The sequence below is a fragment of the Syngnathoides biaculeatus genome, chromosome 4 (genome assembly GCF_019802595.1).
Source record: "Syngnathoides biaculeatus isolate LvHL_M chromosome 4, ASM1980259v1, whole genome shotgun sequence".
Lineage (NCBI taxonomy): Eukaryota > Metazoa > Chordata > Actinopteri > Syngnathiformes > Syngnathidae > Syngnathoides > Syngnathoides biaculeatus.
This window is the reverse complement of record NC_084643.1, coordinates 20138685-20162224: the sequence shown is the minus strand read 5'-3', so window position 1 is coordinate 20162224 and position 23540 is coordinate 20138685. Positions and strand designations below refer to the sequence as shown.

The 23540-nt window shown below is 43.3% G+C and overlaps 1 protein-coding gene across 5 annotated transcripts in view; it reads right to left on the bottom strand.

Annotated features, from left to right (window-relative positions):
• Positions 1-23540, bottom strand: part of fbrsl1 (fibrosin-like 1) — a 440559-nt gene that overhangs the window by 36539 nt on the left and 380480 nt on the right. For 3 of the 5 annotated variants that reach the window (XM_061816689.1, XM_061816692.1, XM_061816691.1), the window contains exons 2-3: positions 10238-10294; positions 10005-10053 (exon numbers count right to left, since the gene is read on the bottom strand). The exons of 1 other annotated variant lie outside the window; for it this stretch is intronic. In XM_061816689.1, the coding sequence (XP_061672673.1) occupies positions 10005-10053; positions 10238-10294 (106 nt within the window). The remainder of the gene's footprint in view (positions 1-10004; positions 10054-10237; positions 10295-23540) is intronic. One more of the 5 variants, XM_061816688.1, reaches the window with a different exon arrangement.

Below are 23540 nucleotides of genomic sequence, written 5' to 3'. Positions count from 1 at the left end.
AACAAGAAAAAGCAAGAGAGACATTTAAGATATAACCTTTGCCTCTAATTTCCATGATTCCTCCTGATTCCCAAAGCAAACAGTCTTGTAATCACCCTCTTGCAGCATAAATCCAACACCCAGGGAGTTTGGAACCAATGCTCTGTTGAATGGGTTATTACAGTTAGTCAGAGGCCATAAGAGGCCCCTCCACCAAGGCCCAGAGAAGGGAATTTACCGGTAGCCAAAAACAACAGTAAAACAGATGACTGTTTGATTATTGTAACAGACCACATGGTGAATATTTTTTTAAACCCTTCCCTCAAATGGCCAAAATAGGGGCCCCTGTGCCTCAGCGAATTACCACCTAACATACTTAACTAACACAAGGATGATTAATAATGCATTTGGCTGGTGAAATACTGGACTAAACACAAGCTATTTCTCTGTGGAGCGTGTCAACTGACTGCTCTCTCCATGAGTTGAGTACAGGCCTCCTGTTGGGCTGTGCAGTAAATCTTTCCTAAGAAGCCTCTGCCACGCCCACCAAGTATAGCGTACTAGTCCAAGCCTGCGGTATTTCATCGAGACTGAGTGTCTCTGATAGACCATTGACAGAAACATGAATGTTACACCTGGAAATGTATGGCGCTCGGGAATACGAAGTAAACAGTAGACAAAAATCACCCATCTGGAGATACTCGGAAAATATGTTATGGACAAGCTGGCGCTTCTGTTTGAGTTGGGATCTGGTTTGCAGAGTTCCTCTCCTTTCCTGGTGGGTGTGTCATAAAATCTGAAGATATTTACACCCCTTTCTGTTCAAGGCAATGCTTTTCTAATCTTCAGCTTTGGGGATAGCTTCCCAACATGTTCATATCATCACAAGAACGTCTTGGCTGATGCCTGTCCCCTTGCCAATGATTGAACATTGTCCAAGCGTTGTGTCTGCCCACAATCGCCTACCATCTGTCTATATAATGGGTGTTACAGCCTCATGTGCAAATAACATTGGCTCTGTACTGCTGAACACAAATGATTTTAAAATGTGCACAGTAGAGAACACAATTCTTGAAACGAATGTGTGCAGCAACAACACACAAAAAAAAAAAAAAACGTTTGAGAGAGTAGAATTTTATAATCACAAAAAAAAAAGGGTTCTGAGGCAACATACTTTACATTTCAGGCCTGGAGGTGATAAGACACCAAGTAAACAATGAAAATGCTTTCTCCGCTGCAGTTGGCTGGGCCTCAACAGAGGAGGAGGAAGAGGAGGAGGCAGATTAAGATTAGACAGATGATGTGCAGAGAGCTTGTGCTCGCTGCAGATATCCTTTACTCTATCTTTGCACACAATCCACCAAAAGAAGGAGCATGAGTCCATTATAGCAGATGACACTCCCTTGTTTGACATGAAGTCCTTTCTTTCCTTAGTCACAGTACTGAGGAACCAACTCCAAACAACTCTGGATGGATGATTGTTTAAGCAGCAACGGTCAGCAGGGATACTCAGACTTCCCGGAAAAGCGGTAGAAAATGGATGGATGGAAGTATATGTAGGCGACATGGTGGCTCAGGTGGAAAGCATTGGCCTCACAGTTCTGAGGTCCCGAGTTTGATCGCGGATCCGCCTGTGTGGAGTTTGCATGTTCTCCCGTGCCTGCGTGTTTCTCAGGGCAATCCAGTTTCCTCCAACATCCCAAAAACATGCAAAATTAATTGGACACTCTAAAATACCCCTTGGTGAGATTGTGAGTGCGACTGTTTGTCTCTATATACCCTGCGATTGGGTGGCAACCAGTTCAGGGTGTACCCCGCCTCCTGCCTCTCAGGTGTATCGCACAAATAAATCGTTAAAAAAAAAAAACCTCATACAATGTGATTTCTGGATTTTTCTTTTAAGATTATTTCTCTCACAGTGGACATGGACCTACAATGAAAATTTCAGACCCCTCCATGATTTCTAAGTGTTCAAATACTTGTTTTCTTCACCGTATATACAGCTATTACATTACTTAACTTAAAAATGTAAAGCTTTGCAAACTTGCACATATTAACTGCCAACTATCACATAGTACTGTACATATTACGTTAAGTGTTTTTAATCTATTCATCTACTCTTCAGATTTGCCTCTTTTAAGGGAGGAGAGTGAAGAAGAAAGATCTTTTTGTCATTATTCTATTTCGGTCTACATTTATTATGAGGGTCTGTGTGCAGAACACTACTAACATACTTACTGTTTTATGTTGTATAGTGTGCCTATGGTGCGTGTTTGAAAAAAATGACTGAACAGTATATTAAATAGAATATACACATTTCATGAGTCCTGCCTTAAACTTGTGTAAAATTGTAAAATACTGATTAACAATCCTTTGATGTGCTTGTTTTCATGTTGTTCGCTGCACAAGTACTTGCGTTGTTTTACAAATGTACTTGGTAGTAAACAACAGTGAATTTTGTTGGTAACAAAAGAAATGTAAAACTTTGTGACAGTGCCAGTTTGATAGCATTCCGGGTGTCTCTTCCACGTAGCATGGTGTATCTTGTAACTGGTTCCAAACTTCAAGTGCCATATGATGTTTCATCTTCACATGCCGCTGTACTTATTAAAGCTTCCAAATGCACTCAAGTCAATGGCAGAATACGCTCATGTCCAGATTTGATACTGGAAGCACACATTCCAGAGATGCTGCATCCAGAGTGCGTAGCTGGCACGAGAGAGCGTACATCAATTACATACGTACTTAAGTGGATGTGAGGATCCTCGCAGCCCACTAAAGCGAATAGCTACATGCCTTTTCTGACTTCCATAAATAAGAGAATATCCCACTAAGTGATGAAGTAACTATATGCATTCCTGTGACACGTCCTGGTTATGCAGAGTCCATCCATTTATCTTGTTTAGGGTAATGGATGTGCTGCAGCCTAAACCAGCTGAATTAAAGTGGACACACAACATGTAGTATGACGTGAACAATTTTTTAATGTTTGTATAAATGTAGTGCAAATCACAACTACTAGAGATTGGGCAAAAGTATTCTTGCCTAATCGTGATTGTGTCGTTGCTCCTTCTTCAGAGCTAAATGTTGATCAATTTTCAGTTGATAAACCCACAGCCACACAAATGCCTAACTGTTCCTCATTTTGTCACCCTCTCTCTCTCTGTCACAAGCCTGCTAAGATGCATGACAGGGAGTGATAGAAATAAATGACAGGTGTCAAGTATCCTGACACGTAATGCCCAACAGCCACTGAAACAGATTGACCTGACTGAAGTTGTGGCTCAAACCATTATGACATAGAAAACTAAGAAGGTTTTGAGTTCATAATTGTTCATAATGAAAATGGGACAACACATTTCACACGAGGAAAGCATGACAAATCAAACAATGACTTCTGAAGCCAATATAATTGTTGTGTAGGAAAAACTTTTGGTCTGTCTTTGAATAGCCTCTCTGCTTATGTGGAGCCTTTACACAGATTATTAGTTTTGGTGCCTTTGACCTTCTGCCACTCAAGTTATCCAAATTTCATACAAATACAGACAGGTTCATTGCTGTAGATGAAAAGGCATTTCTGGCTCAATTAATAATTTTAAAAAGTACCATATCTGTGCACACCATCCCTCTTCTGATTTTAATTTCCTCAACGGAGGTGGTTGCAATACATGCACAGCACTGTCAATAAGGGAAGAATCAAAATGCTCATATTTTGCGGGGAGAGAGTGAGGTAATCTGCTGTTTTTTTTGTTTTTGTTTGATTCCATGGTTGAATCAGTTAACTTGAGTTCAGTTACTTTGATTCAACCTTTGTGATTATTATTATATAAAATGATATTATTGTGATTATTATTACCGCGACATACGTTTGAAGTGTAGATGGTCAATGTGTTCAATAATTCACAATAATTCTCACAGCTATTTAGTTCTTCTTCATCAATGAAAAAGATGTTAATCCCACTTGGCTGTCATGGTAAGCAGCGGCGGACTAGCTCTTCCTTTGGGGGCCCAAGGCAAACCGGCATCACCGCCCCCACACCCCTCACCCCCCTTTACGTAATTAAGACCACTTTTTCTTGCATTTGAAATCTGTCACACTTACAGAATGTTGTTTGTCTTCGATAATGACATTTTGATTTGAGAAACCTCTCATTTACTGAACTAAAGTCCTCAGGAGGATTCATAAGGATTATTAAATTAAAAAGTGCATTATCAACATTTTGACTGTAATTCATAAGAACGTTAATTCACATTTAATATAGTTTATCATTTCATTTTATACTCATAACTTGGTGATGGGTTGGCAGAGTACAAAACTGGTTGGTACATTTGCCCCACAGTTTTGAGGACCGAGTTAAAAAATCCTGGCCCTGCCCGTGTAGACTTTGCATGGTATGCAAGGGTTTTGTCTGGGTGTGATGGATTCCTCCTGCATCCCAAAAACATGAGTGGTAGGTTGATTGAAAACTCTAAAATTGCCTGAAGGATAGATGGATAGACAGATGGATGGATCCATTCATCATAACATTTAGGCCTAGCCTACAGGAAAGAGTTATTTTATTCCAGTTTTATCCAATGTTGTGTTGGAGTACTTTGGAGTAATTTATTTCTTGTTTCCGTAATAATGCAGAAAACAACAAACTATCACCTGAAAAATTGCACGCTAAATCACAAACACAATCCACCCATCCATCCATTTCCATAGCCTCTTATCCTCACAAGGGTTGCGTAGAGTGCTGGGCCTATCCCAGCTGTCAACGGACAGGAGGCAGGGTACACCATGAACTGGCTGCTGGCCAATCGCAGGGTACATTTTTGGGATGTGGGAGGAAACCGGAGTGCCTAGATAAAAACCATGCAGGCACGGCGAGAACATCCAAACTCCACACAGGGAGGGCTGGGGTTGAACCCGGGTCCTCAGAACTGTGAGGCCGACGCTTTCCAGCTGATCCACCGTGCCGCTCACAAACACAATATTATTTAAAAAAAAAAAAAAAAAAAAACAATGTTCAGCCATAGTCCTGAGGGTTAGATAATTTTAATTGTCCCCACACTGTTAAAAGCTTGCGGGCTTGCCAGTGATGAGGACTTGCTAAGTATACTCAAATGTTTAGCCACATAACCACAGATGATGTTGTGGCTAACTACACACAAGTGTGGATAGTAGAATTATATACTGCGGAGCCAAATTGGCTAAAAGGTTTCATGACCTAGTGCCAACTCTGGGTAGCCCACGGATTAGCTGAAGCACTAGATCCAATTGAATTTTACTTCATGTACAGCGCATGATTCTTTCCTTCTCCTCCACAACATCATATTGGAAGGTGAAACTCAGAGGGACGCAAAAGGATGTCAATAGCCTCTTAAAAGTAGTGAAATGATCATCCATTCATCCATCCATCCACTTTCTGAGCCGCTTATCTCCACGAGGGTCGCGGGAGCGCTGGAGCCTATCCCAGCTGTCATCAGGCAGGTAGAGACAGAGAATAGTCACACAATTGCACCAAAGGGCAATTTAGAGTCTCCAATGAATGCATGTTTTGGGGGGTGTGGGAGAAAACTGGAATGCCCGGAGAAAACCCGGGCAGGCACGGAGAGAACATGTAAACTCCACACAGGGAGAGGCCGAGATTTGAACCCCAAACCTCAAAACTGCAAGGCCAACGCTCGAGAGCTGGCCCACCGCTGAAATTATAATAACGTTGGTGAAGGATTTGCCGATGACTTCCTGATATTGTCAGTTTTTAATATGCAGCAGAGTATGTCTATGTTAAAACAAACGGTTTTGCTTTTCCCCAACATGTTTGCCCAGCAATAATCTTTCCTGCTAGCCAAACTTTCCATCTCCCACAGGTCTATTGTAACTGGATGCTGGATTAAAAAGAAAATAAAAAAATAGTTGGAAAGAATGTCAGCCCCAATTCAGTCTTTAATAAATGAGAGGCTGCAAAAGGTGACCCTTGACCACTGAGGTTAGTAATATATTACACTGACCTGGCCAGAGGAGAGCTGCCCCTATGAATACAAACATGCTCTCTCATCTACTTCAATATGCCTGAGCTGGCCTCAATCCCCTTCCACCTGACCTTACTGCTTCCTTTCCACAATTCCCTCTCCCTTCTATGGCATTCACAATCCAGACGGTGAAAATGGCATTTAATTTTCCCGAAAGATTGCGCTTCAGGAAAGGAGGTAAGGAATGTGGAGTGGGGGAGACTTTTATTGACATGCAGCAAACGTTCATGTCCGAACAAAGGCCATACAACTACAAACAGGTTGGTTGATTAGTGATTGGACACAGGAACCATAGGCTTTGCAACGGATAATAGGAACCTACCCACACAAAGATGGTGAGAGGCGGCATGGTGGAGTGAGAAGTAGAAGTAGCAGTGTACCTTCATAAAGAATACATTGCCAACAACAGCGGACATGTCTGAATAAAAAGCTATGTCGGAGAAAAGACATCCTTAAAAATCTGCATTTATGATGTTTAGGATAGGCCCTAAATTCACAGTTAAAAGGTTAGTCCATCCATCCATTTTCTTTGCTGCTTATCCTCACTAGGGTTGCTGGAGCTGTCAACGGGCAGGAGGCAGTGTACACCCTGAACTGGTTGGGGCCAATCACAGAGCACATTGAGACAAACAGACACATTTACAAACACACCTAGGGGCAATTTAGAGTGTCCAATTAATGTTGCATGGTTTTGGGAGGCACGGCGGGGCCGGGATCGAACCTGGGTCTTCAGAACTCTGCGGCCAACGCTTTACAAACTGCTCCACTGTGCCGCCCAAAGGTTAGTATAATTTTCAAATAAATTAAGCAAATGGGCACCTGACATCACTGACAAACAAGCGATGTAAAATGAGTCTTCGAACACAGTAGGTATCTAGCATTCAGTACTCGTGGCCTCTGAAAGATGTCAGCAGAGTCAGACGAGCATGATGGCATTTGTGTGGATCTCCTTCGCCTCTCTCTCTCCTTTGTTCCATTCTTCTAATCCAGTATGTGTGGGCCGGTAAGTTTAATGGAAACAATTTATTAAGTCTGGCTTAAAATGCCATCTGCAGTTAAGCCTCCCAAAGCCGCTAAGCTCCTGGTTTCACCCCGGAGCTTGCTGTGTTCACGCTTACTGTAATGCTCTGTTTAAAATGAGCACAACGGGTCAAAATTAATCAGGATTACAAGGGCACAAATCCACTTCAGAGATAGGTTTTCTACCAATCTTTCTCGCCCTCTATCCTTAGATGCCCTGTGTTTGTGACCATGCAATATCACCTATATACTGTACGCATGTGCAACAACAGCTACAGTATATGTTAGCAATAACATTATCACTGCCACGATCCCACAATGTTGTTCAGTAAGTTTCCTTTTTATGAAATGCTTAACTTCTGACAAAAAAACGATGTTAAGATTCCATGACTCATTGTGAGCAAACACATTGAGTGTGGTTAACCCACAAAGCTGTTGTTGGCCCCTTTTGTCTTCATGTGGTACAGCCAAAGCACATATAACATTCAAAACAGTCACAAAAAATTCCAAGTGTTCCTCTATTATTTTTGGCCACTGCAAAGTAGGTGATAACTTCCCACCACTTCCAAAGGCACAGCCTTGTGAAATGTTAGGCCTAAAAGTGAAGTACATAGGTGTCGGCTTACCAGGGAGCTCTGTATTTGCTCATAGCTACTGTTTATTTAGCTCCTCTTTCGCTGTCAAGCAAGTGAAAACAGTCAACGCTGACATCCAATGCATTAAGAATAGACCTACATCCAGTTTAAGAAAGGAAGGATACCAAAATTAGCAACAGTTAAACAATACTTGGATTCTGCAAACAACAAACAAACAATCTGCACATGTTCAAGGGTAACAACGACCCAAGAAAACTGAAGCCTTCGTAATGCACATTGAATATACTATTTTCCATCCAATTTCTGAGCTGCTTATACTCACAAGGGTCGCAGGAGTGCTGGAGCCCATCCCAGCTGTCATCAAGCAGAAGGAAAGAACCACCCTGAATTGGTTGCCAGCTAATCACAGGGCACATGGAGACAGACAGCAGTCACACTCAAAATTACACCTCAGGGCAATTTAAAGTCTCCAATTAATGCATGTTTTTGGGATGTAGGAGGAAACCGAAGTACCCGGAGAAAACCCATGCAGGTACGGGAAGAACATGCAAACTCCACAAAGGCAGGGCCAGAATTTGAAGCCCGGTCCTCAGAACTGTGAGACCAACACTCTACATCATGCTCCACTATACCGCCCCTATACTATTAATTCATTAGTTTTATTAGTTTGCCTCTATAGTAGGTTGTCAAAAGACTAACGTCAATGACAAAAATATGAGCAGCAGAGGGCGATGATGTCAGGGTTTTCCCCCAAATGAGATTCTGGGAAGATAGTGTTTTATGGCCACTTATTAAATTATTGCTCTTGCTCCCTTCTACGTATTTAACCCAAACTATCTCATTAGCCAAAAATTAAACCCCAAGTGTTTGAACGCAGAGCTTGGAAACCAAAAAACTACACAAATGAGTACAATTCTGAAATGCAACGAATGCAGTGTAAATCATTACCTCAGACACTGTGAGATCAATAAATACGCACATTCAGTATGGCATGTTGGTGTGCATCTGCACGAGTGCCGACCAACCAGCTTGATGTGCCTAACTGGTGATCAAAAGAAAGCGTTTCATTGGACCCACAGGATTGTGTGCAAATTGAGTAATGGAACACATGCGTTGCATTCTACACCAGAAGAAAAAAAAACCCGTGGGCTGCTTTGTATTAACCGCGATGTTAAAAAAAATCCATCGAAAGCCCAAAACAAACATGATTATTTAACAGCTGGAAACATTAACATTGGAAGCAGATACTGACAGGCTATGAGAATGAGACCTGATATGTTCCTCATTGTCATTACATTCCTAGACTCATCTTTTCTGACCACTAATACTAATCCTTCACCGTACTTCTTGATTGGCCAAACTCAAAGCTCATGGTGATCTGAAAGACAATCAAAAGCAACTCTGATTGTATGATACTGGTATCAGTGTCCTAATTCAACCTTTAGTGCACATTTGTAAGAACCAAGGATTTTTTTAGTTTTCAGATTGACAATGGTTGAGTGTACAGTGTGTGAAAGACAATTGTTTTGTGTCGTATATATTTAAGCAGTACTCAGCAGACAGTACATGCTCAAGTGCAGCCATATAATGTGTGGGCATGCAGTGTAGATGCACCAATGCACAATAGCAGACGTGAACAGAAGTTCAGCTTCTCTGTTTAGAACAAATTGGGCTAGATGTAAACCCTTTTGTCTTTTAAGTTTTTATTGTGAAAGCTACACTAGAATCATACAGAAAAAAGCTGCCACAAGACATCCACATTGAAATTACATTTAACCTTTATAAAATGGTGTGTCGAGTTCCATCTCCCACTCACTCTGCTTGTGTTAATGGAACTGCTCAGTTCTGGCCCCTCAGGGAGACGTGGTCTGCATGCTGTGATTTGTCGCGTGAAGTCTGATCATACCTCTCCTTCCTTGACCTCCCTTCATGCACAACTTAACACCTCACTCAAACTTAAAGTATGCATGATTGAATGTTGTGTTTATTACAGTTCAACAGCAACGCGTATATTGACAAACATACACAGACAGAGTGTCTGACAATGCTCGCTCTCATTTCCTTTGGCATCCATTATGGCTCGGGCCTGCTGTCGAAGAGCTTGTATTGCCTGAGGGGAAGTTCCCATTTGAGGGAGCATGTGGCAGAGAGGCTCTAAATCCCCTCTAATGAACCAATATGTAAGAAGGCTAAGCCTCTGGCAATGTCAGCTAGGAAACACCAGTCTTCACCCTGGCAAAAAAGGTATGAATATGCATTTGCTCAGCTTTGTTTATGCCTGTTCATATTTAAATCTCAACGTTAGCTGTGGGATTTGGTAGGGGTGTGGGATTTACATGATTTAGATAGTGATGTAAACCCTGGAGGGGGAATAAACAAGAAGTGGGCTCCTACCTTTGGGTGTGGTGGAAGAAAAGAGCTTCTCTGATCCTACATCAGACACCTGGAAAAAGAATAGGCAGTGCTTTAACACATTAGTTCATTTAGCTGAATCAGTGGCAAACATCAGTCAGCCCTCTCTCAGATTGTGTTATTCATTAAAACCTGAATCTTAAGGCTCCTTCACCTACAAATATTGTTTGTGTTTAGAACAAAAGTGTTTGCGCCACAGAATGCTCCCTGTATACCTGATGGTCCCTGACTTGCTTTTGGGGAGGTAACATTAGGTGGCACTGTTGAGCCACCTGAAAAAGAAGTAAGGACATAGTCAAGTGGCTGGCTATGCTGCATCACTGATGAAATGCATGCAGCTACTCCAAAAGCTTTTTTTCTGTAAATGATTCAGCATGTACAATATTATATACGTAGATAAATTAAATGCAACTCTGATCATACAATCCAATGTCAATTAGAACATTCCAGGCTGCACGATACCACACAATTTGTTAAAAGAATCTTCATATTACAGTCAGATGCAAGTTCTGTCCAAATAAATAAATAAATAAATAAATAAAAAGAACCTGACAAGGACTTAAAAACGGGAACTATTGTCTTCTTCTTAGATTGCACTGGTTGCTACATGAATAAATTGCTGGCACAAAACAGTATATCCACACAAATACAAATAAAATTCCCACACCAATTTTACAAATACAAATTGAAAAATGTCTTTTTTAGAAGTCAGTATTTTTACTTCATCTCTCAGCTGTGCTGTAAAAATGTACAAAGGTTCAAGAGCATATGCTCCCCACAACCAGTGCAAGTGTCTTTCAACTTCTGTGCTTGTATTTTACATGGCACAAAGGGAACATATGTAACAAATGAACAGTGAATCAGAGCACTAGAGGGAAAAGACACAGAGAGAGGGAAAAAAATAATTTTGTAAACACAGATGGCTGTCCTTGGCATCTCTGTTAGATTTCACAAATGTTTTGAGGGTGTCCTCTTCTCTCCAACAACACCCAATTTCTCCTACACTGCCACTTGTGTTGGTTTTCTCCACAATGTTTGTCTGTTTTCTCTCAGTACTAACTGCAACCACATGCGAAATAAAGCTGTTTGAAAGCAATGCTATTTTGTTCCATCGAAAAGGAGACGTTAACAGAGGATGACAAAACATTTTAGAGTTAAACTCGTGCCATGCTTAGTCATATCACAGACCCAAAATTAAATATTAAACTTGGAGAAAAGGAAAACATAAGTATATGTATTATATTTTATGTCATTCTCGAATGGCAAGATGGTGACAATAAGGATTACAATTTTCATGATTTGAGAAACATCAAAAATTGTGATGTGTTCCTGTTTCTCACTCCGGTCCAAGACTAAAAAGGGAAAAACATTATTCTGGATTGCCCGCTATCATTCTCCCAGAACCAGGGTTCCAAGCTACCACACAAGCACGTTGTTCGCTTTTGAGGACATTAAAGGCTCCAGTACTGAGCATTAGCACTAAAACAGTACAACCTCAGCCATGAATCATGGCCCCAGAGGGCCCTGGCAGAAAAAAACAAGGGCTTAGTTTGGAATGAAGCTTGTCAAATAGACAAAGGAGCTGGCTCAGAGACAGGCTAACTGTGGTGTGAGGTTAGGGGGGAAAAAGGACAGGTTAGAGAATTCCAGAATTCACAAGAACAGTGAAAACAATTGTTATGACTGCAGCAGCTATCTTGAGAACAGCGTAGACATGACAAATTCCACTGACAACTGAACCTTGCTGTGCATGTCCTTGGAGTTACTTGTTTTTAATTTTAAATGGATTCTAAACGACATACAGTAATCAACCACCACTTTGGCTCGACTACTTTGCTTTGAATCTGCCAAGACAGCATAAGTCAGTTGTGTAAATCACAATTACAAGGTTGGCTTAAAAAACCTTTTTTTTTTTTTAAAGGCATGACAGTCTTCAAAACAGTCTTCATTTGGCCAGCTGCTGTTTTAGGAAGAGTTCTTTGGATTTGTGTCTCAAGTTGACTTTTTCACAAAGCTGATTACTGGAACGACTTGAGGTTGTGGTTAAATGTACAACATTACTGTCTCATTGTCTAAAATGCAATCAAAAACACACTGGGGATTGGTGCATATAGAAGAATTGGATATTTAGAAAAGGAGACATACATAGAACTATAACCCATTTTTTGTTGTTGTTTTTGTTGTTCAGAAACTGTGTAATTTAACTATTCAAAAACACTAATGGAGAACATTTAAGCCACATTGCCTGGGAGCCAAAAGTCCTTGGAGTGGGCCGCGGGAAGCCCGACCTTTTCGTGGGCCGTCTGCTATTTAAGCCTGGGGCTTCAGGGGTCTAGCCCCCTCTCTAGAGGGCCGTCAGCAGGCTTCAGCTTTCCTTCCCTATTCTATTCATTAGCCGTGCTTTATGATTCAGCTTCCTCTGAGCCACACAAGAGCTCCCTGAGGAAAGAGACTGCTGGAGAGAAGGGGAAAAGGGGATGAAGCTGAGGTAGGAGAGGAAAAAAAGCAAGAAGGAGGTCATAGGGCCCAGCCGGGGCCTGGCTCTCAGCAGCTGTGAAAGCCTCCTGTTTCCTCAGCAGGCGTGAAAGGAACGGGAGGGTGGAGGGAAGCCCAGCAACGGAACTGGGCCAGAAAACTCAGCATCAGAGTGCTAACTTGTAAAAGTGCCACATGCTGAACTAGAATTCCCAACTTACCCAAAAATCCTACAACTTTCCAGAATTACCCTGATTTATTGAGAGCATATCCTGATAATTGCAGTGATGTAGAAGGTAAGTTTTACTTGCTGACGAGAAACAAGTGCAAAAAAAAAAAAAGGTATGAATCACTTGAACTAAAGGTTGCAAGCTAATCATTTTAGACCATCTGACACATTGCTAATTGCTTTTTGGAAGTATTAAATTACTGTACTTTCATGCAAAAGTATTGTGTGGAGGGCTGACTGAGCAAGGTATGCATACATTGAGGAGGAACGGGATAATTACTTGAATGACCTTCAAGGCATGAATTTATGAAAAGCATTGATCAGTTAAGCTTGTGATTTCTCCAAGACAGGAAGGTCAGCAACTACTTAGATTCAATTAACCTCATCTCCTAAAGACTGCTGAGAGACTAATTTCTATCTTCTACCCACCGAATCCCCTCCTTGCGTGATAATTGCATGATACTGATGCTTTCCAGCTACCTTGTATGCACTGGATACCTTGGAGCTGTGAAAATCACCCCCCCCCAAAAAAAAAAAAAAAAAAAGTATCATGCAGCCAGAGTTTAGAAAAAGGCAGACTAAATAAAACCGTGCATGTGCAGCTCTTAGCCTCCTTCTTTAGTCAAGACATATTTTTTACACACAGGCTGCCAATATTATTGCAACAGCTGTGGTGCTAAAACAATGAAACATGTTAGGTTTTATTGTGTGCTAATGCCTACAGTGACTATATTAAAAATAAGAGTTTAGATTCAATTGACATGCTATTGTACTTGACAAATAGTTGTGGGGCAAGTGGGAACGTGAGTTGAAGAGCTCCAGTATAAATGAATTTCGGACCATAATAAAACTTTCATTAAATGTCTGGTCATTTTTAAATTTTTTAACTGTAACACAAAGGGACATTATAAAGGGCATCACAATAATTGTTTTTTTAAATATCATGAATTGTCACAGAGCTGTAAAATAGGTTAAGCACTCTAAAAAGTCATAAAAACAAATCACTTTGGAAGCCTGAGATTCCATGTGAGTTGGCCGTCTTTGATATCATCTTATTGTACATCCTCAATGGATAGGTTTCCAATGATGTCACACCAATCAGATCAATTAACGATGGAAAAAAACTTCACGTTTCACCCATCACCTGTGTTCTCTGACCTCTATGACACACAAGATGGTGTATTGTAAACTTATCCATTCCAATGAAGTTGGGATGATGTTCTAAATAAAAACTGAATACAATGATTTGCAAATCATGTTCAATAAATCTATAATTGAATACGCTACAAAGACAATATATTTTATGTTCCAATTGATAAACTATTATTTTTACCAAAAAACTGGACTGTAGGCACTGTCTAGTACCTGCACTCTTTTATTACGAAGCCACACTGTTGTAAGACATCCAGAATGTGGTTTGACATTGTCTTGCTGAAATAACTATGGGTGTCCATGAAAATTGCCTGGAAGGGAGCATAAGTTTCTCCAAAACCTGGATGTACCTTTCATCATTAATGGTGTCTTCACATTTGTGTTGATTACCCGAGCCATTGGGACTAACACACCCAAATACCATCATAGATGCTGCTTTTGAACTTTGCATTCATAACAGTCCAGTAGGTTCTTTTCCTCTTTGGTCCAGAGGTCACAAACCCCAGTCTGGTGGCCATCCAGGACACCAAACGCGAGGCGTCCAGGTCGACAGGTTAGGAGGACAACCCTGACACCAAGGACCAGGATCCCCACGGGGCAATTCGGGTGGACGGCCTCGGTGAGGAACCCAACGGCGAAGCAGGAACCAGACCAAGGCATGCAACTGCTCCGGACAAGGACCTCCCACGCCGTGGTTGCGAGACGACCAGGGATTGGTCGCCGCCGAGGCTTGGCAGGAGGCAGTTGTGAACTGGTCACCAACGAGGCCAGGTCATGAAGCGGCTGGGAGCCATCAAGAGCGAAGAGGATGACGGAGAGAAGGACCAAAGCCATGACTGCCTTTCCAGTTCCGGGGTGCCCCGTCAGAACTCCCCAGCAACTGTTGCCGTCGAGACAGGGACGTGGAACGACCGTGTGCCAGTCGCCGACGAAGCAGGAACGGGGGGCGACCATGGACCGGTCGCCGACAAAGCAGGAACGGGGAGCGGCCGGGGCCCAGTCGCCGCCGGTACTTCTGGACAGGAACGTGAGGCGGCTGGGGAACCCTCGCCGCCATCAGCTGGACAGGAACGTGAGGCGGCTGGGAACCCCCGCCGCCATCAGCTGGACAGGAACGTGGGGCGGCTGGGAAACCCCCGCCGCCGTTTGCTGGACAGCAATGTGAGGCGGCTGGAAAACCCTAGTTGCTGTCTGCTGGACAGCAACGTGAGGCGGCTGGGGAACCCTCGCCGCCATCAGCTGGACAGGAACGTGAGGCGGCTGGGGAACCGTCGCCACCTACTGGACAGCAACGTGAGGCGGCGGCGGCGCCATCGCCACCTCCTGGATGGGAACGTGAGGCGGCGGCGACGCCATCGCCACCTCCTGGACAGGAACGTGAGGCCGCTGAGGAGCCATCGCCACCTCTTGGACAGCAACGTGAGGCCGCTGAGGAGCCATCGCCACCTCTTGGACAGCAACGTGAGGCCGCTGCGGAGCCATCGCCACCTCCTGGACGGACGGACAGGTGCCAGTCGCTGTCGAAGCAGGAATGGGGGGCGACCGCGGTCCGGTCGCCAACGAAACGGGAGCGTGGAGTGGCCGTGGACCTGTCGCCACAGGTACTCCTGGACACGGACGAGAAGCGGCTGCGGAGACGTTGCCACCTCCTGGACAGCAACATGAGGCGGCGGCGGATCGGTTTCCACTGCCACGTGAGCTCTGCTCGGCAGCGGATCAGGAGCCACCGCAGCGTGAGCCTGGACTGAAACAGCCAAAACTGCGAAGTGGGCGTGGCGGATCCTTTCCCACTCCAACATGCGCTTGGCTCAGTAGGGGATCAGTGGCCACCGCAGCGTGAGCCTGCAGTGAAACAGCCAAAACTGCGGCGTGGGCATGGCGGATCTGTTACCACTGCAACGTGCGCTTGGCAGCGGATCAGTTGCCAGTGCAGCGTAAATGAGAGGAGGCAAAGAGTCAGTTGAACCTGCAACGTGGGCGTGTCTTGGGAGCGGATCAGTTGTCACTGCCGCATGAGCCTTGCTTTGTAGCGGTCCGTTGCTACTGCGATGTCAGCATAATTCAGATGGTTCTCTAATCCTCGCCAGACCTGGGCCGTGAGTACTGCCAGTTCGGCGCTCTGCCGCTCTATCTCTGCCCGCATTTCGCGGTAGAACATGTCATGATTTAGCGGCCCCTCCTCCCTCTGGGCTGGAAGCTTCGCCACCAGCTGCGGGTCTACCGGTTTAACCGTTGCCGGTGAGGAGTGGGTGGACGAGGACGGCGTCTTTGTTGCCGCGCAGCGGGAGGCACAAGGGAGCGGCCGGCCTGGGCGTCTCCTCTGGCCACCACGCGGAGGTCCCTGATAGATGGCCAAGCGAGTTCCCACAAACGGATTGGGGAACTCAGACCTACCGGGCGAAGACACTCGGGAGCTGGCGACGCGGGGAGGTGAAACAAACTGACTGGGATTAACGATCAGGCGAAGAGATTCATAATCGAAATAATCTGAATCGTAGTCAGGCAGCTGGTCATACAAATCAAGGTCCTCCTCATAGTCCAAAAAAATATGAGGTGCTGGACGGGTCGTGGTCAGGACGTATTCATAGCTCGCTGGCGGAGCATGTGACACGCAAGCGGAGGACGTCATGGAGCCTACCCGGATCGGACAGGCTTGGTCCTCCGGCAGTTGGTCTACCTTGCGTCGGTCCCGACAACGCCGGGTCTTTCCTGCTGGGTCTTGTTTTGGCCAGATCGTTCTGTCATGACCCATCGAAATGGAGGTAGGACTCAAATGCAGGAGTCGAGAGAAGCAGAGTTATTTTGGGAAAAACGTTTATTATTCCAAGGTCAGGGATCGGGCAGGCAGTCAGGTGCAGCAGCGGTAGTCAGGACGTCGGGCTTGGAGGGCAGGTCCGCGGGCAGGCAGGAGTCGGTACACGGGAGATTGATCAAGGAAGGCAGAAGTGTCAAAGGAGTCAGGCTTACGGGGTTGGTCGGAGAACAGGCGGAGGTCACACACGGGAATACGATCAGAGATACGGGAGTGCTGGAACGGGGCATGAGCCGCAACTATCTGGTGCCGGACCAGTCGTCCCCATGGTCCTCTATACACCGGGGCCAATCAGCCAGCATGAGGCCTGGTGTGCCCCAATCAGCTCGACTGCGCAGGCACCCACACAGCCAGGGCTGGAGCGGCAGGATCATGACAATAGTCATGATGAGCCACCGGCGCCACACTGCCAGGGAATGCTTAGAGAGATGCTAGTGGACCGAGGGGCTCCGAGAGCCACAATGAGCGGAGCTGCAAGGTGCATTTCAAGTGTACATGATCAATGTGTCCCGCAATTTACATTGATGCTCAAGAGCTAAGAGTTGTCACAATTTGGTTGGCTCAGGCAACCCATCGCGGCACACATACCAAGATACAGGATGTATATATTTGGTGAAATTTGGGGCTGCGAACCCAGTGCCCATTTTTTCCTTTCGTATCCAGAATTTTCCTTTGTTACTAGAGACAAAATTTTTCCATTGAGGCACTTCGTAACCTGAATTTTTTGTTACAAGAGATGTTCATAAGTAGAGGTAGCACTGTATTTATGTTTTGTTCACTGTAAATGCTTTTCTGAAATGGATGACAGTTTCATTTTAATCCCATTAAAATAAATTAAATGTTTCACCTGGCCTTTCATGTTTTCTTTCAACAATCATCTCCATCTTACATATTCTGCCTGGGTGTTCAAACATGAGTCCAACTGTGTGTTTTCACATTTATTGAATAAAAGTAGGGTTTTGAATTTCAAAATACGAGCAAATAAAGTATTATATGTTCAAATAAAGTACTTAACTTCAGAATAGTTATTTTTTTTTAAATAAAGCAATATGTTTTGACAACATGGGTAGAAGACACAAGAAATGTCCCACGCAACAGTCAGCCAATGGATACTTTCCTCAACTGCAGCATTATTAAGATGAAAATGAATTCAATAGCAATCATGGCGAATGGAATGGTTTCCCTTCACACACATAAACCTCTTTATACCTAGCTCAGGGTAGCTGTTTTATAGTACAGCATAGAGCCACAACATACAAACCATGTTCACACTTGCATTTTCGTGAGCAACAAACACACGAAAATTCATAGTGTGAGAAGAGCTGCTGGTAAAGGGGGCCGGGGGTTTGAGTTTTGGGTAAAATTTAAGTTTAACTAGGAAAAAGAGTGTGGCGGCGCAGCGGTCGTTATTAGAGAAAGTTTTGTGCTCCCTAAAAGAAACCAGTGGCGCCTTCTTTTCATATTTAGGAGTACGTATGTGAATTGTGCCATTGGGTGTAACAACCAGTCATCCCTCACTCTTTGAATCTAATTGCAAAATGCCACAAACTGAATAGCTGTATGTTATACTTTCAATTTGCAAACGCAGAATATCTGCGAAGAGACTGCATCAGTGGTGCACAATTGCGCATGCGCACAGTTGAGAAGGAACGTTGGCTGACGTTTTTTTTTTTTTTTTTTTGGGCACGCATTGACGTGATCGACCAGGACTGCCTCGCGATCGACACATTGAGCAATCCTGATATGGAGGGTCACAAATCAGCACCGCAGAAGGCCCACAGCCAGTACTAAGCAGATAAGTACAAATTAAGGAAATAAGACAAGGTCTATTTTACCAAAGAGGATCCTGACCAGTGAAAAGTCCCTGCGAGCGAGTCTGCATGTTTTCAAGTGTGCTGCTTAGAATTCTTTTTGAAATAAATGTGAAACTGTATTTGTCAGTTTATAACTGACAATGGAAATATGTCAGACAAATATAGGATTTTTATCTATGGTGTCAAAACAGATTTATTAATACCCAGTACCACATGACCTTATGCAATTATTAGTACCGAGCATCTAATTCAGGGGTCGGGAACCTTTTCGACAGAGAGCCATAAATGCCAAATATTTTAAAACGTAATTTCAAAAGAGCCATGCAATATTTAAAAAACTGAATACATGTGTATTTGTGAATTTATGTAGACCTAACAATTTTAAAGTACAACAAAGTCTTTGAATTCTTTTAAATAACATTATGATGTTGCTAACCAATCATGACAAAAGCACTTCTTACCATTAATGCAACTTCAGGTGCTTCCTGGTTTTGCTAATGGCTTGATCGTCTGTTTTATACATTGTCAGATTAAGCTTCACGCAGGTGTTGAGATTTCCATCTGTTAATCGTGAACATAATTCAAATAGATTTTCCATCATGCGGGAAGGATGATGAACAGTTCTAGCCGACAAAGGCATGTCTTTTATTTGTTTGATTATCTTGTCTTTATGGGAAGTTGACAAAATGTTGATTGGCAACGTTGAGTATGAATGCTTTGGCATACTTCCCATCTGTGAAATTTAAAAACACACAGCAGAACCCTCCATCTCCACAAAGTCTGTCCAGTCTTGTTGAAAACTTCGGGACTCCTCATATTTTTTTCTTTGAGCGACCTTTGTCAAAAGCGTTTCCATAATTAGTTGTTCTGACACAATAAACGTTAGACTCTTGTGCACCTCTGGACATCGACTACCACGCAAAAACTACGGCCAAACTGTCTCTACGTCATTTGCGTTGCCTCCCACACCGAACGACGGAAACCCCACTAGGACAAACCTTCTCTGTACGACAGAAATCACATGTACAGTATGTCATTATGAGGGCTCCGCGAGCCATATGGAACCAACCAAAAGAGCCAGGTATGGCTCACGAGCCATAGGTTCCCGAGCCCTAATCTAATTGATCTACTGCATGAACATTGTCAGTGGAACATTCCTCCAACACTCTTGATTAAGTGGATCTGTCAATCAGCCAGCACAGGGCTCACACAACCCTGGTCTCAGTTATTAACTAAAATTCCCAAGATTTTAGGGCCAGCATACTCCAAATGAACTGTTAAGTGAACCCGTTCATGTTAATATCAGCAAAGCCAAAACAGCTGTGAAGGGCTCTCATTAGGTGGCATAATGCAATGAGGCACAGACTAAATTGCGGCAATAAAAGCCGACTGACACATCTCTATCATCCTGATCCATTTAAGTCAATTAATCTAACACGGGATCTAAGGGCAGACGCTTAAAACCACGTGTTCCTCTTCGACTTTAGTCAGGTTTAGGCGAAAGGTGTGCTCGGCAGACGAGTGAATCAGACAATTTTTTAAATATGGCTTTGAATAGGTAGTGCATCAGACTAAGAATATTACAACAGTAACAATGGGTCTGGATTTAAAAACTTTTTTGCTGCTGTTGCTATTTATGGGTTGGGTCTCTGTCCAAACAAAGGTGTCAAAAAACTCTCCGTCCCAAATGTAAATGCATTCACAGGCTTACAAGTGCAAAAAGTGTCACTTTGACACCTCACCATGCGGCAAATTCAGCCAATTGGAGGTCCTTTCCAGAAATGGCAAAAATAGAAATGACCAAAAATACAGGTTATCTGAGACTACACCTTACATAGTTTTATACTGCGAGTGCTGCTTGGCATACTGTAGTTGTCTGTGGAATGTATGTGTCTTTTCTTTTTCCTTTTTAATATCATAAACATGTGCCAGCAGTGATAAGAATCACAAGTAATCTCCCTCTGGAATCAAGAAGCCACCCGGCATTATTCTCTAGCATTGATAAAGGAAAAAAAAAAAGGAAAAATAAATAAATAAATGGACCACGAGTAGTTTGCCATTTCAGGCATCTCAGCAGCTGAGCTAGGAGATCACTAGTCTTGATTGGCTGGTAAACAACTAAAAGAGCAAACGTAGCTCTCTTGGGGCAGCCGCATTGAGCTCAGATATCACAGGTCACACTGTCCCAATATCCACATTGTCACAACTTGCTGTAAAGCCTTTTCTCCCCGCTGTCAATGGGGATGACAGACAGCACACAAGCCTCTTTGAATGGTTATTGTCCAAGAGGCAGGATAACAAGATGATGCAAATTATCTCAAAACCAGCTTTCTTCAGTGCACTCACAGTGGAGCATTGTTGTTGCTCTGGAGAGGATTGTGGAGGAGATAATATTTCGAGTTGGAGCCATAGTCACAGTTGAGCTCCCTTGTAGGAGAGAGATCCACATCATTCTGACTCGCCCACTGTGACATAATCACCCTGCGGAGAGCTGCAGGCAAACTTAGTAGGCAAACCATCTCTCACTGCAGCTTGTTAAGAGAAAGGTGTCTTTAAGCAGTGCTCAATAGTAACTAAACTCTTTTTCTCCCACTCCATGTGAACAGTGTCTAGGTGACTCATAGAACACTTCAGGCGATGCAAGTTACATTTTTCTTTGTCTTTCTTTTTTAAGATCACACTGCGCTTTTGACTTGGATAAATTTGCCATGAGGGCATAGAAAACCAACTCAGCGAGATGTTAAATAATGCAGGGATAATATGTGGTGACCCATTCCCTTATCCCAACCCACACATAGTGAAATTCTCTACAGAACAAGACTGCACAAGGAGAAACGAAAAGCTCGCATTACATGGAAATGTGTCAAGTAAATAGTTTTTTTTTTTGCTGGACCTGGACTCCTTTAATGCGAGGCAAATTATTAGGAGGAAGCAGATCCTTCCTGTACTTTGATGGCAATCTGACCTGTAACCTCTGCTATAACACCTATACAGTACATTTATAAAGTTTATTGCAAGGCTTAGGTTCCAGAACACCTCCCTCACAGTAAATGAAATCTGCAAAGTAGTGACTAATTATACACACATATACAAATATTATATATATACACACACACACACACGTACATTTCATTTAAGCATTCAATGGTAATTTGTGAAAATCCACTTTAAAGAGCAGTGCACTTATTGTATTTGTCCATTGGAGGTCGGCATCCACACACCCACACCCCCACACACACAAGCCTATTGGGCATGGCCTGCTTGAATGACCTGAACAAGACCCCATGCAGACATGGTGTACACAGGCGGTTTCCTTGATTAACCATTTGCACTGTTCCTACGCTCATGGTTCTGGCAGTGAGGTCAGCAAAACTCAGTATGGTAACCCAGAATTTATTACAGTAATGTTTTGATTACAACACCGGAGTTGTAGAAAATGTAGCTAAACATTGCTCTCTCTCATTGTTCATTTGTTCCTGTTGACATTATGAGTGTATGCATTAGCTATTTGTCAGACTCGAGTTGGTATTTGTACATTTATTTCATAAACCTGAGCTGACACTGCCCCATTTGAATCAATTTGCCAAAAAAGTTTACTGTATAATAAATAATAAACAGACCACAGTATACATAAGGATTACTATTAAAAAATAGACCAGGCTGCACATAATTCATTTATTGTACTAGACACTCCTTATCCCAACACAGTGCACTCACAAGATATCTGATCTTTGAACTTGGGTCACAAGTGAGGTTGTATTATACCAGTGTAGTGGGGAGTGTGAAAATGACAATGCTGGTTTAGAACCATCATTTCTCTTTAACCACAGGAAAAGCTGGAGTGAATCTATGGGGATTTAGGAATTCTCCTGCTCATATGTCGACTGCAAGCATGAATGCTTGCCAGGCAGTGGGATCAATACAGCCACTTGTCCTGTGGAGGAATGAAAGGAGGCCAGGGAGTGCAAGTGGGGGAGTGGAAAACTAGAAATGGGGCAGGATAAGTTTGGCATCCAAAGCCAAATGTCCTCTTCATTTAACACCGTGCCCCCACTCTCCCAAAGGCACATTATGCACTCTACTGGCACAAATAAACAGGTTATGTACTATATAAAGGAGTCTCAGACCTCTAAAGCCTTGGGTCATGTTTGAAAGGGATGTGGCACGTTAAGTGGAATTCACTTTTGATGCAGACATCAGGCCTCAAGTTTCTGGTGAGTGTAATCCAAGCTGCTCCCTGCAGGGTTGAACAGGACTTTCATAGCGGAGCCAGTCACCTCAAGAAATACCTTCACTGCTGTTGCTTTTCTAAGGACAGATCAGGGGGTGTTGGGTGAGTTTATTTTCAGATTAAATTACTCTTTTACATTGAAAATAATTCATTTCTATTTAAAGCTATTTAAGGAATTGGCATTGTCATCATTTTGCCTATAGAATATGATTGCTGCCATCAAGTTTTTATTTCTCTAATTGAGTTGAGTGTGTTGGATTATTTAAATTACTTAAAACCTCAGTTAAGATAAAAATATATGATCCCACAACAAATTAATGCATTATATCCTTTATTATACATGAGCTTTCCCCCAAATCGTGGTTGGAATGAATCAGTTTTTATTCATCAGACTAGGACTGGGTGGGCTATCCATCCATCCATCCATTGATTATCCGAGGTCGGATCCCATGTGCAGTAGCTTTAGTAGGGACACCTAGACATCTCTTTCCCCAGCCACTTCACCCAGCTCTTCTGGGGGGATCCCGAGGCATTCCCAGGTAAAGAGAGATTTAGTCTCTCCAGCACGTAGTCGTCCCCGGCCACTCCTTCCAGTGAGATGTGCTCGGAACACCTCAGCAGAGAGGCGTTCGGGAGGCATTCGAGTCAGATGTCCCAGCCACCTGATCTGGCTCATCTCAATTCAGAGGAGCAGTGGCCCTACTCAGAGCTCCTCATCCTATCTCTAAGGGAGAGCTCAGCAACCCTGCGGAGGGAACTCATTTCGGCCGCTTGTGTCCGGGATCTTGTTCTTTCGGTCATTATC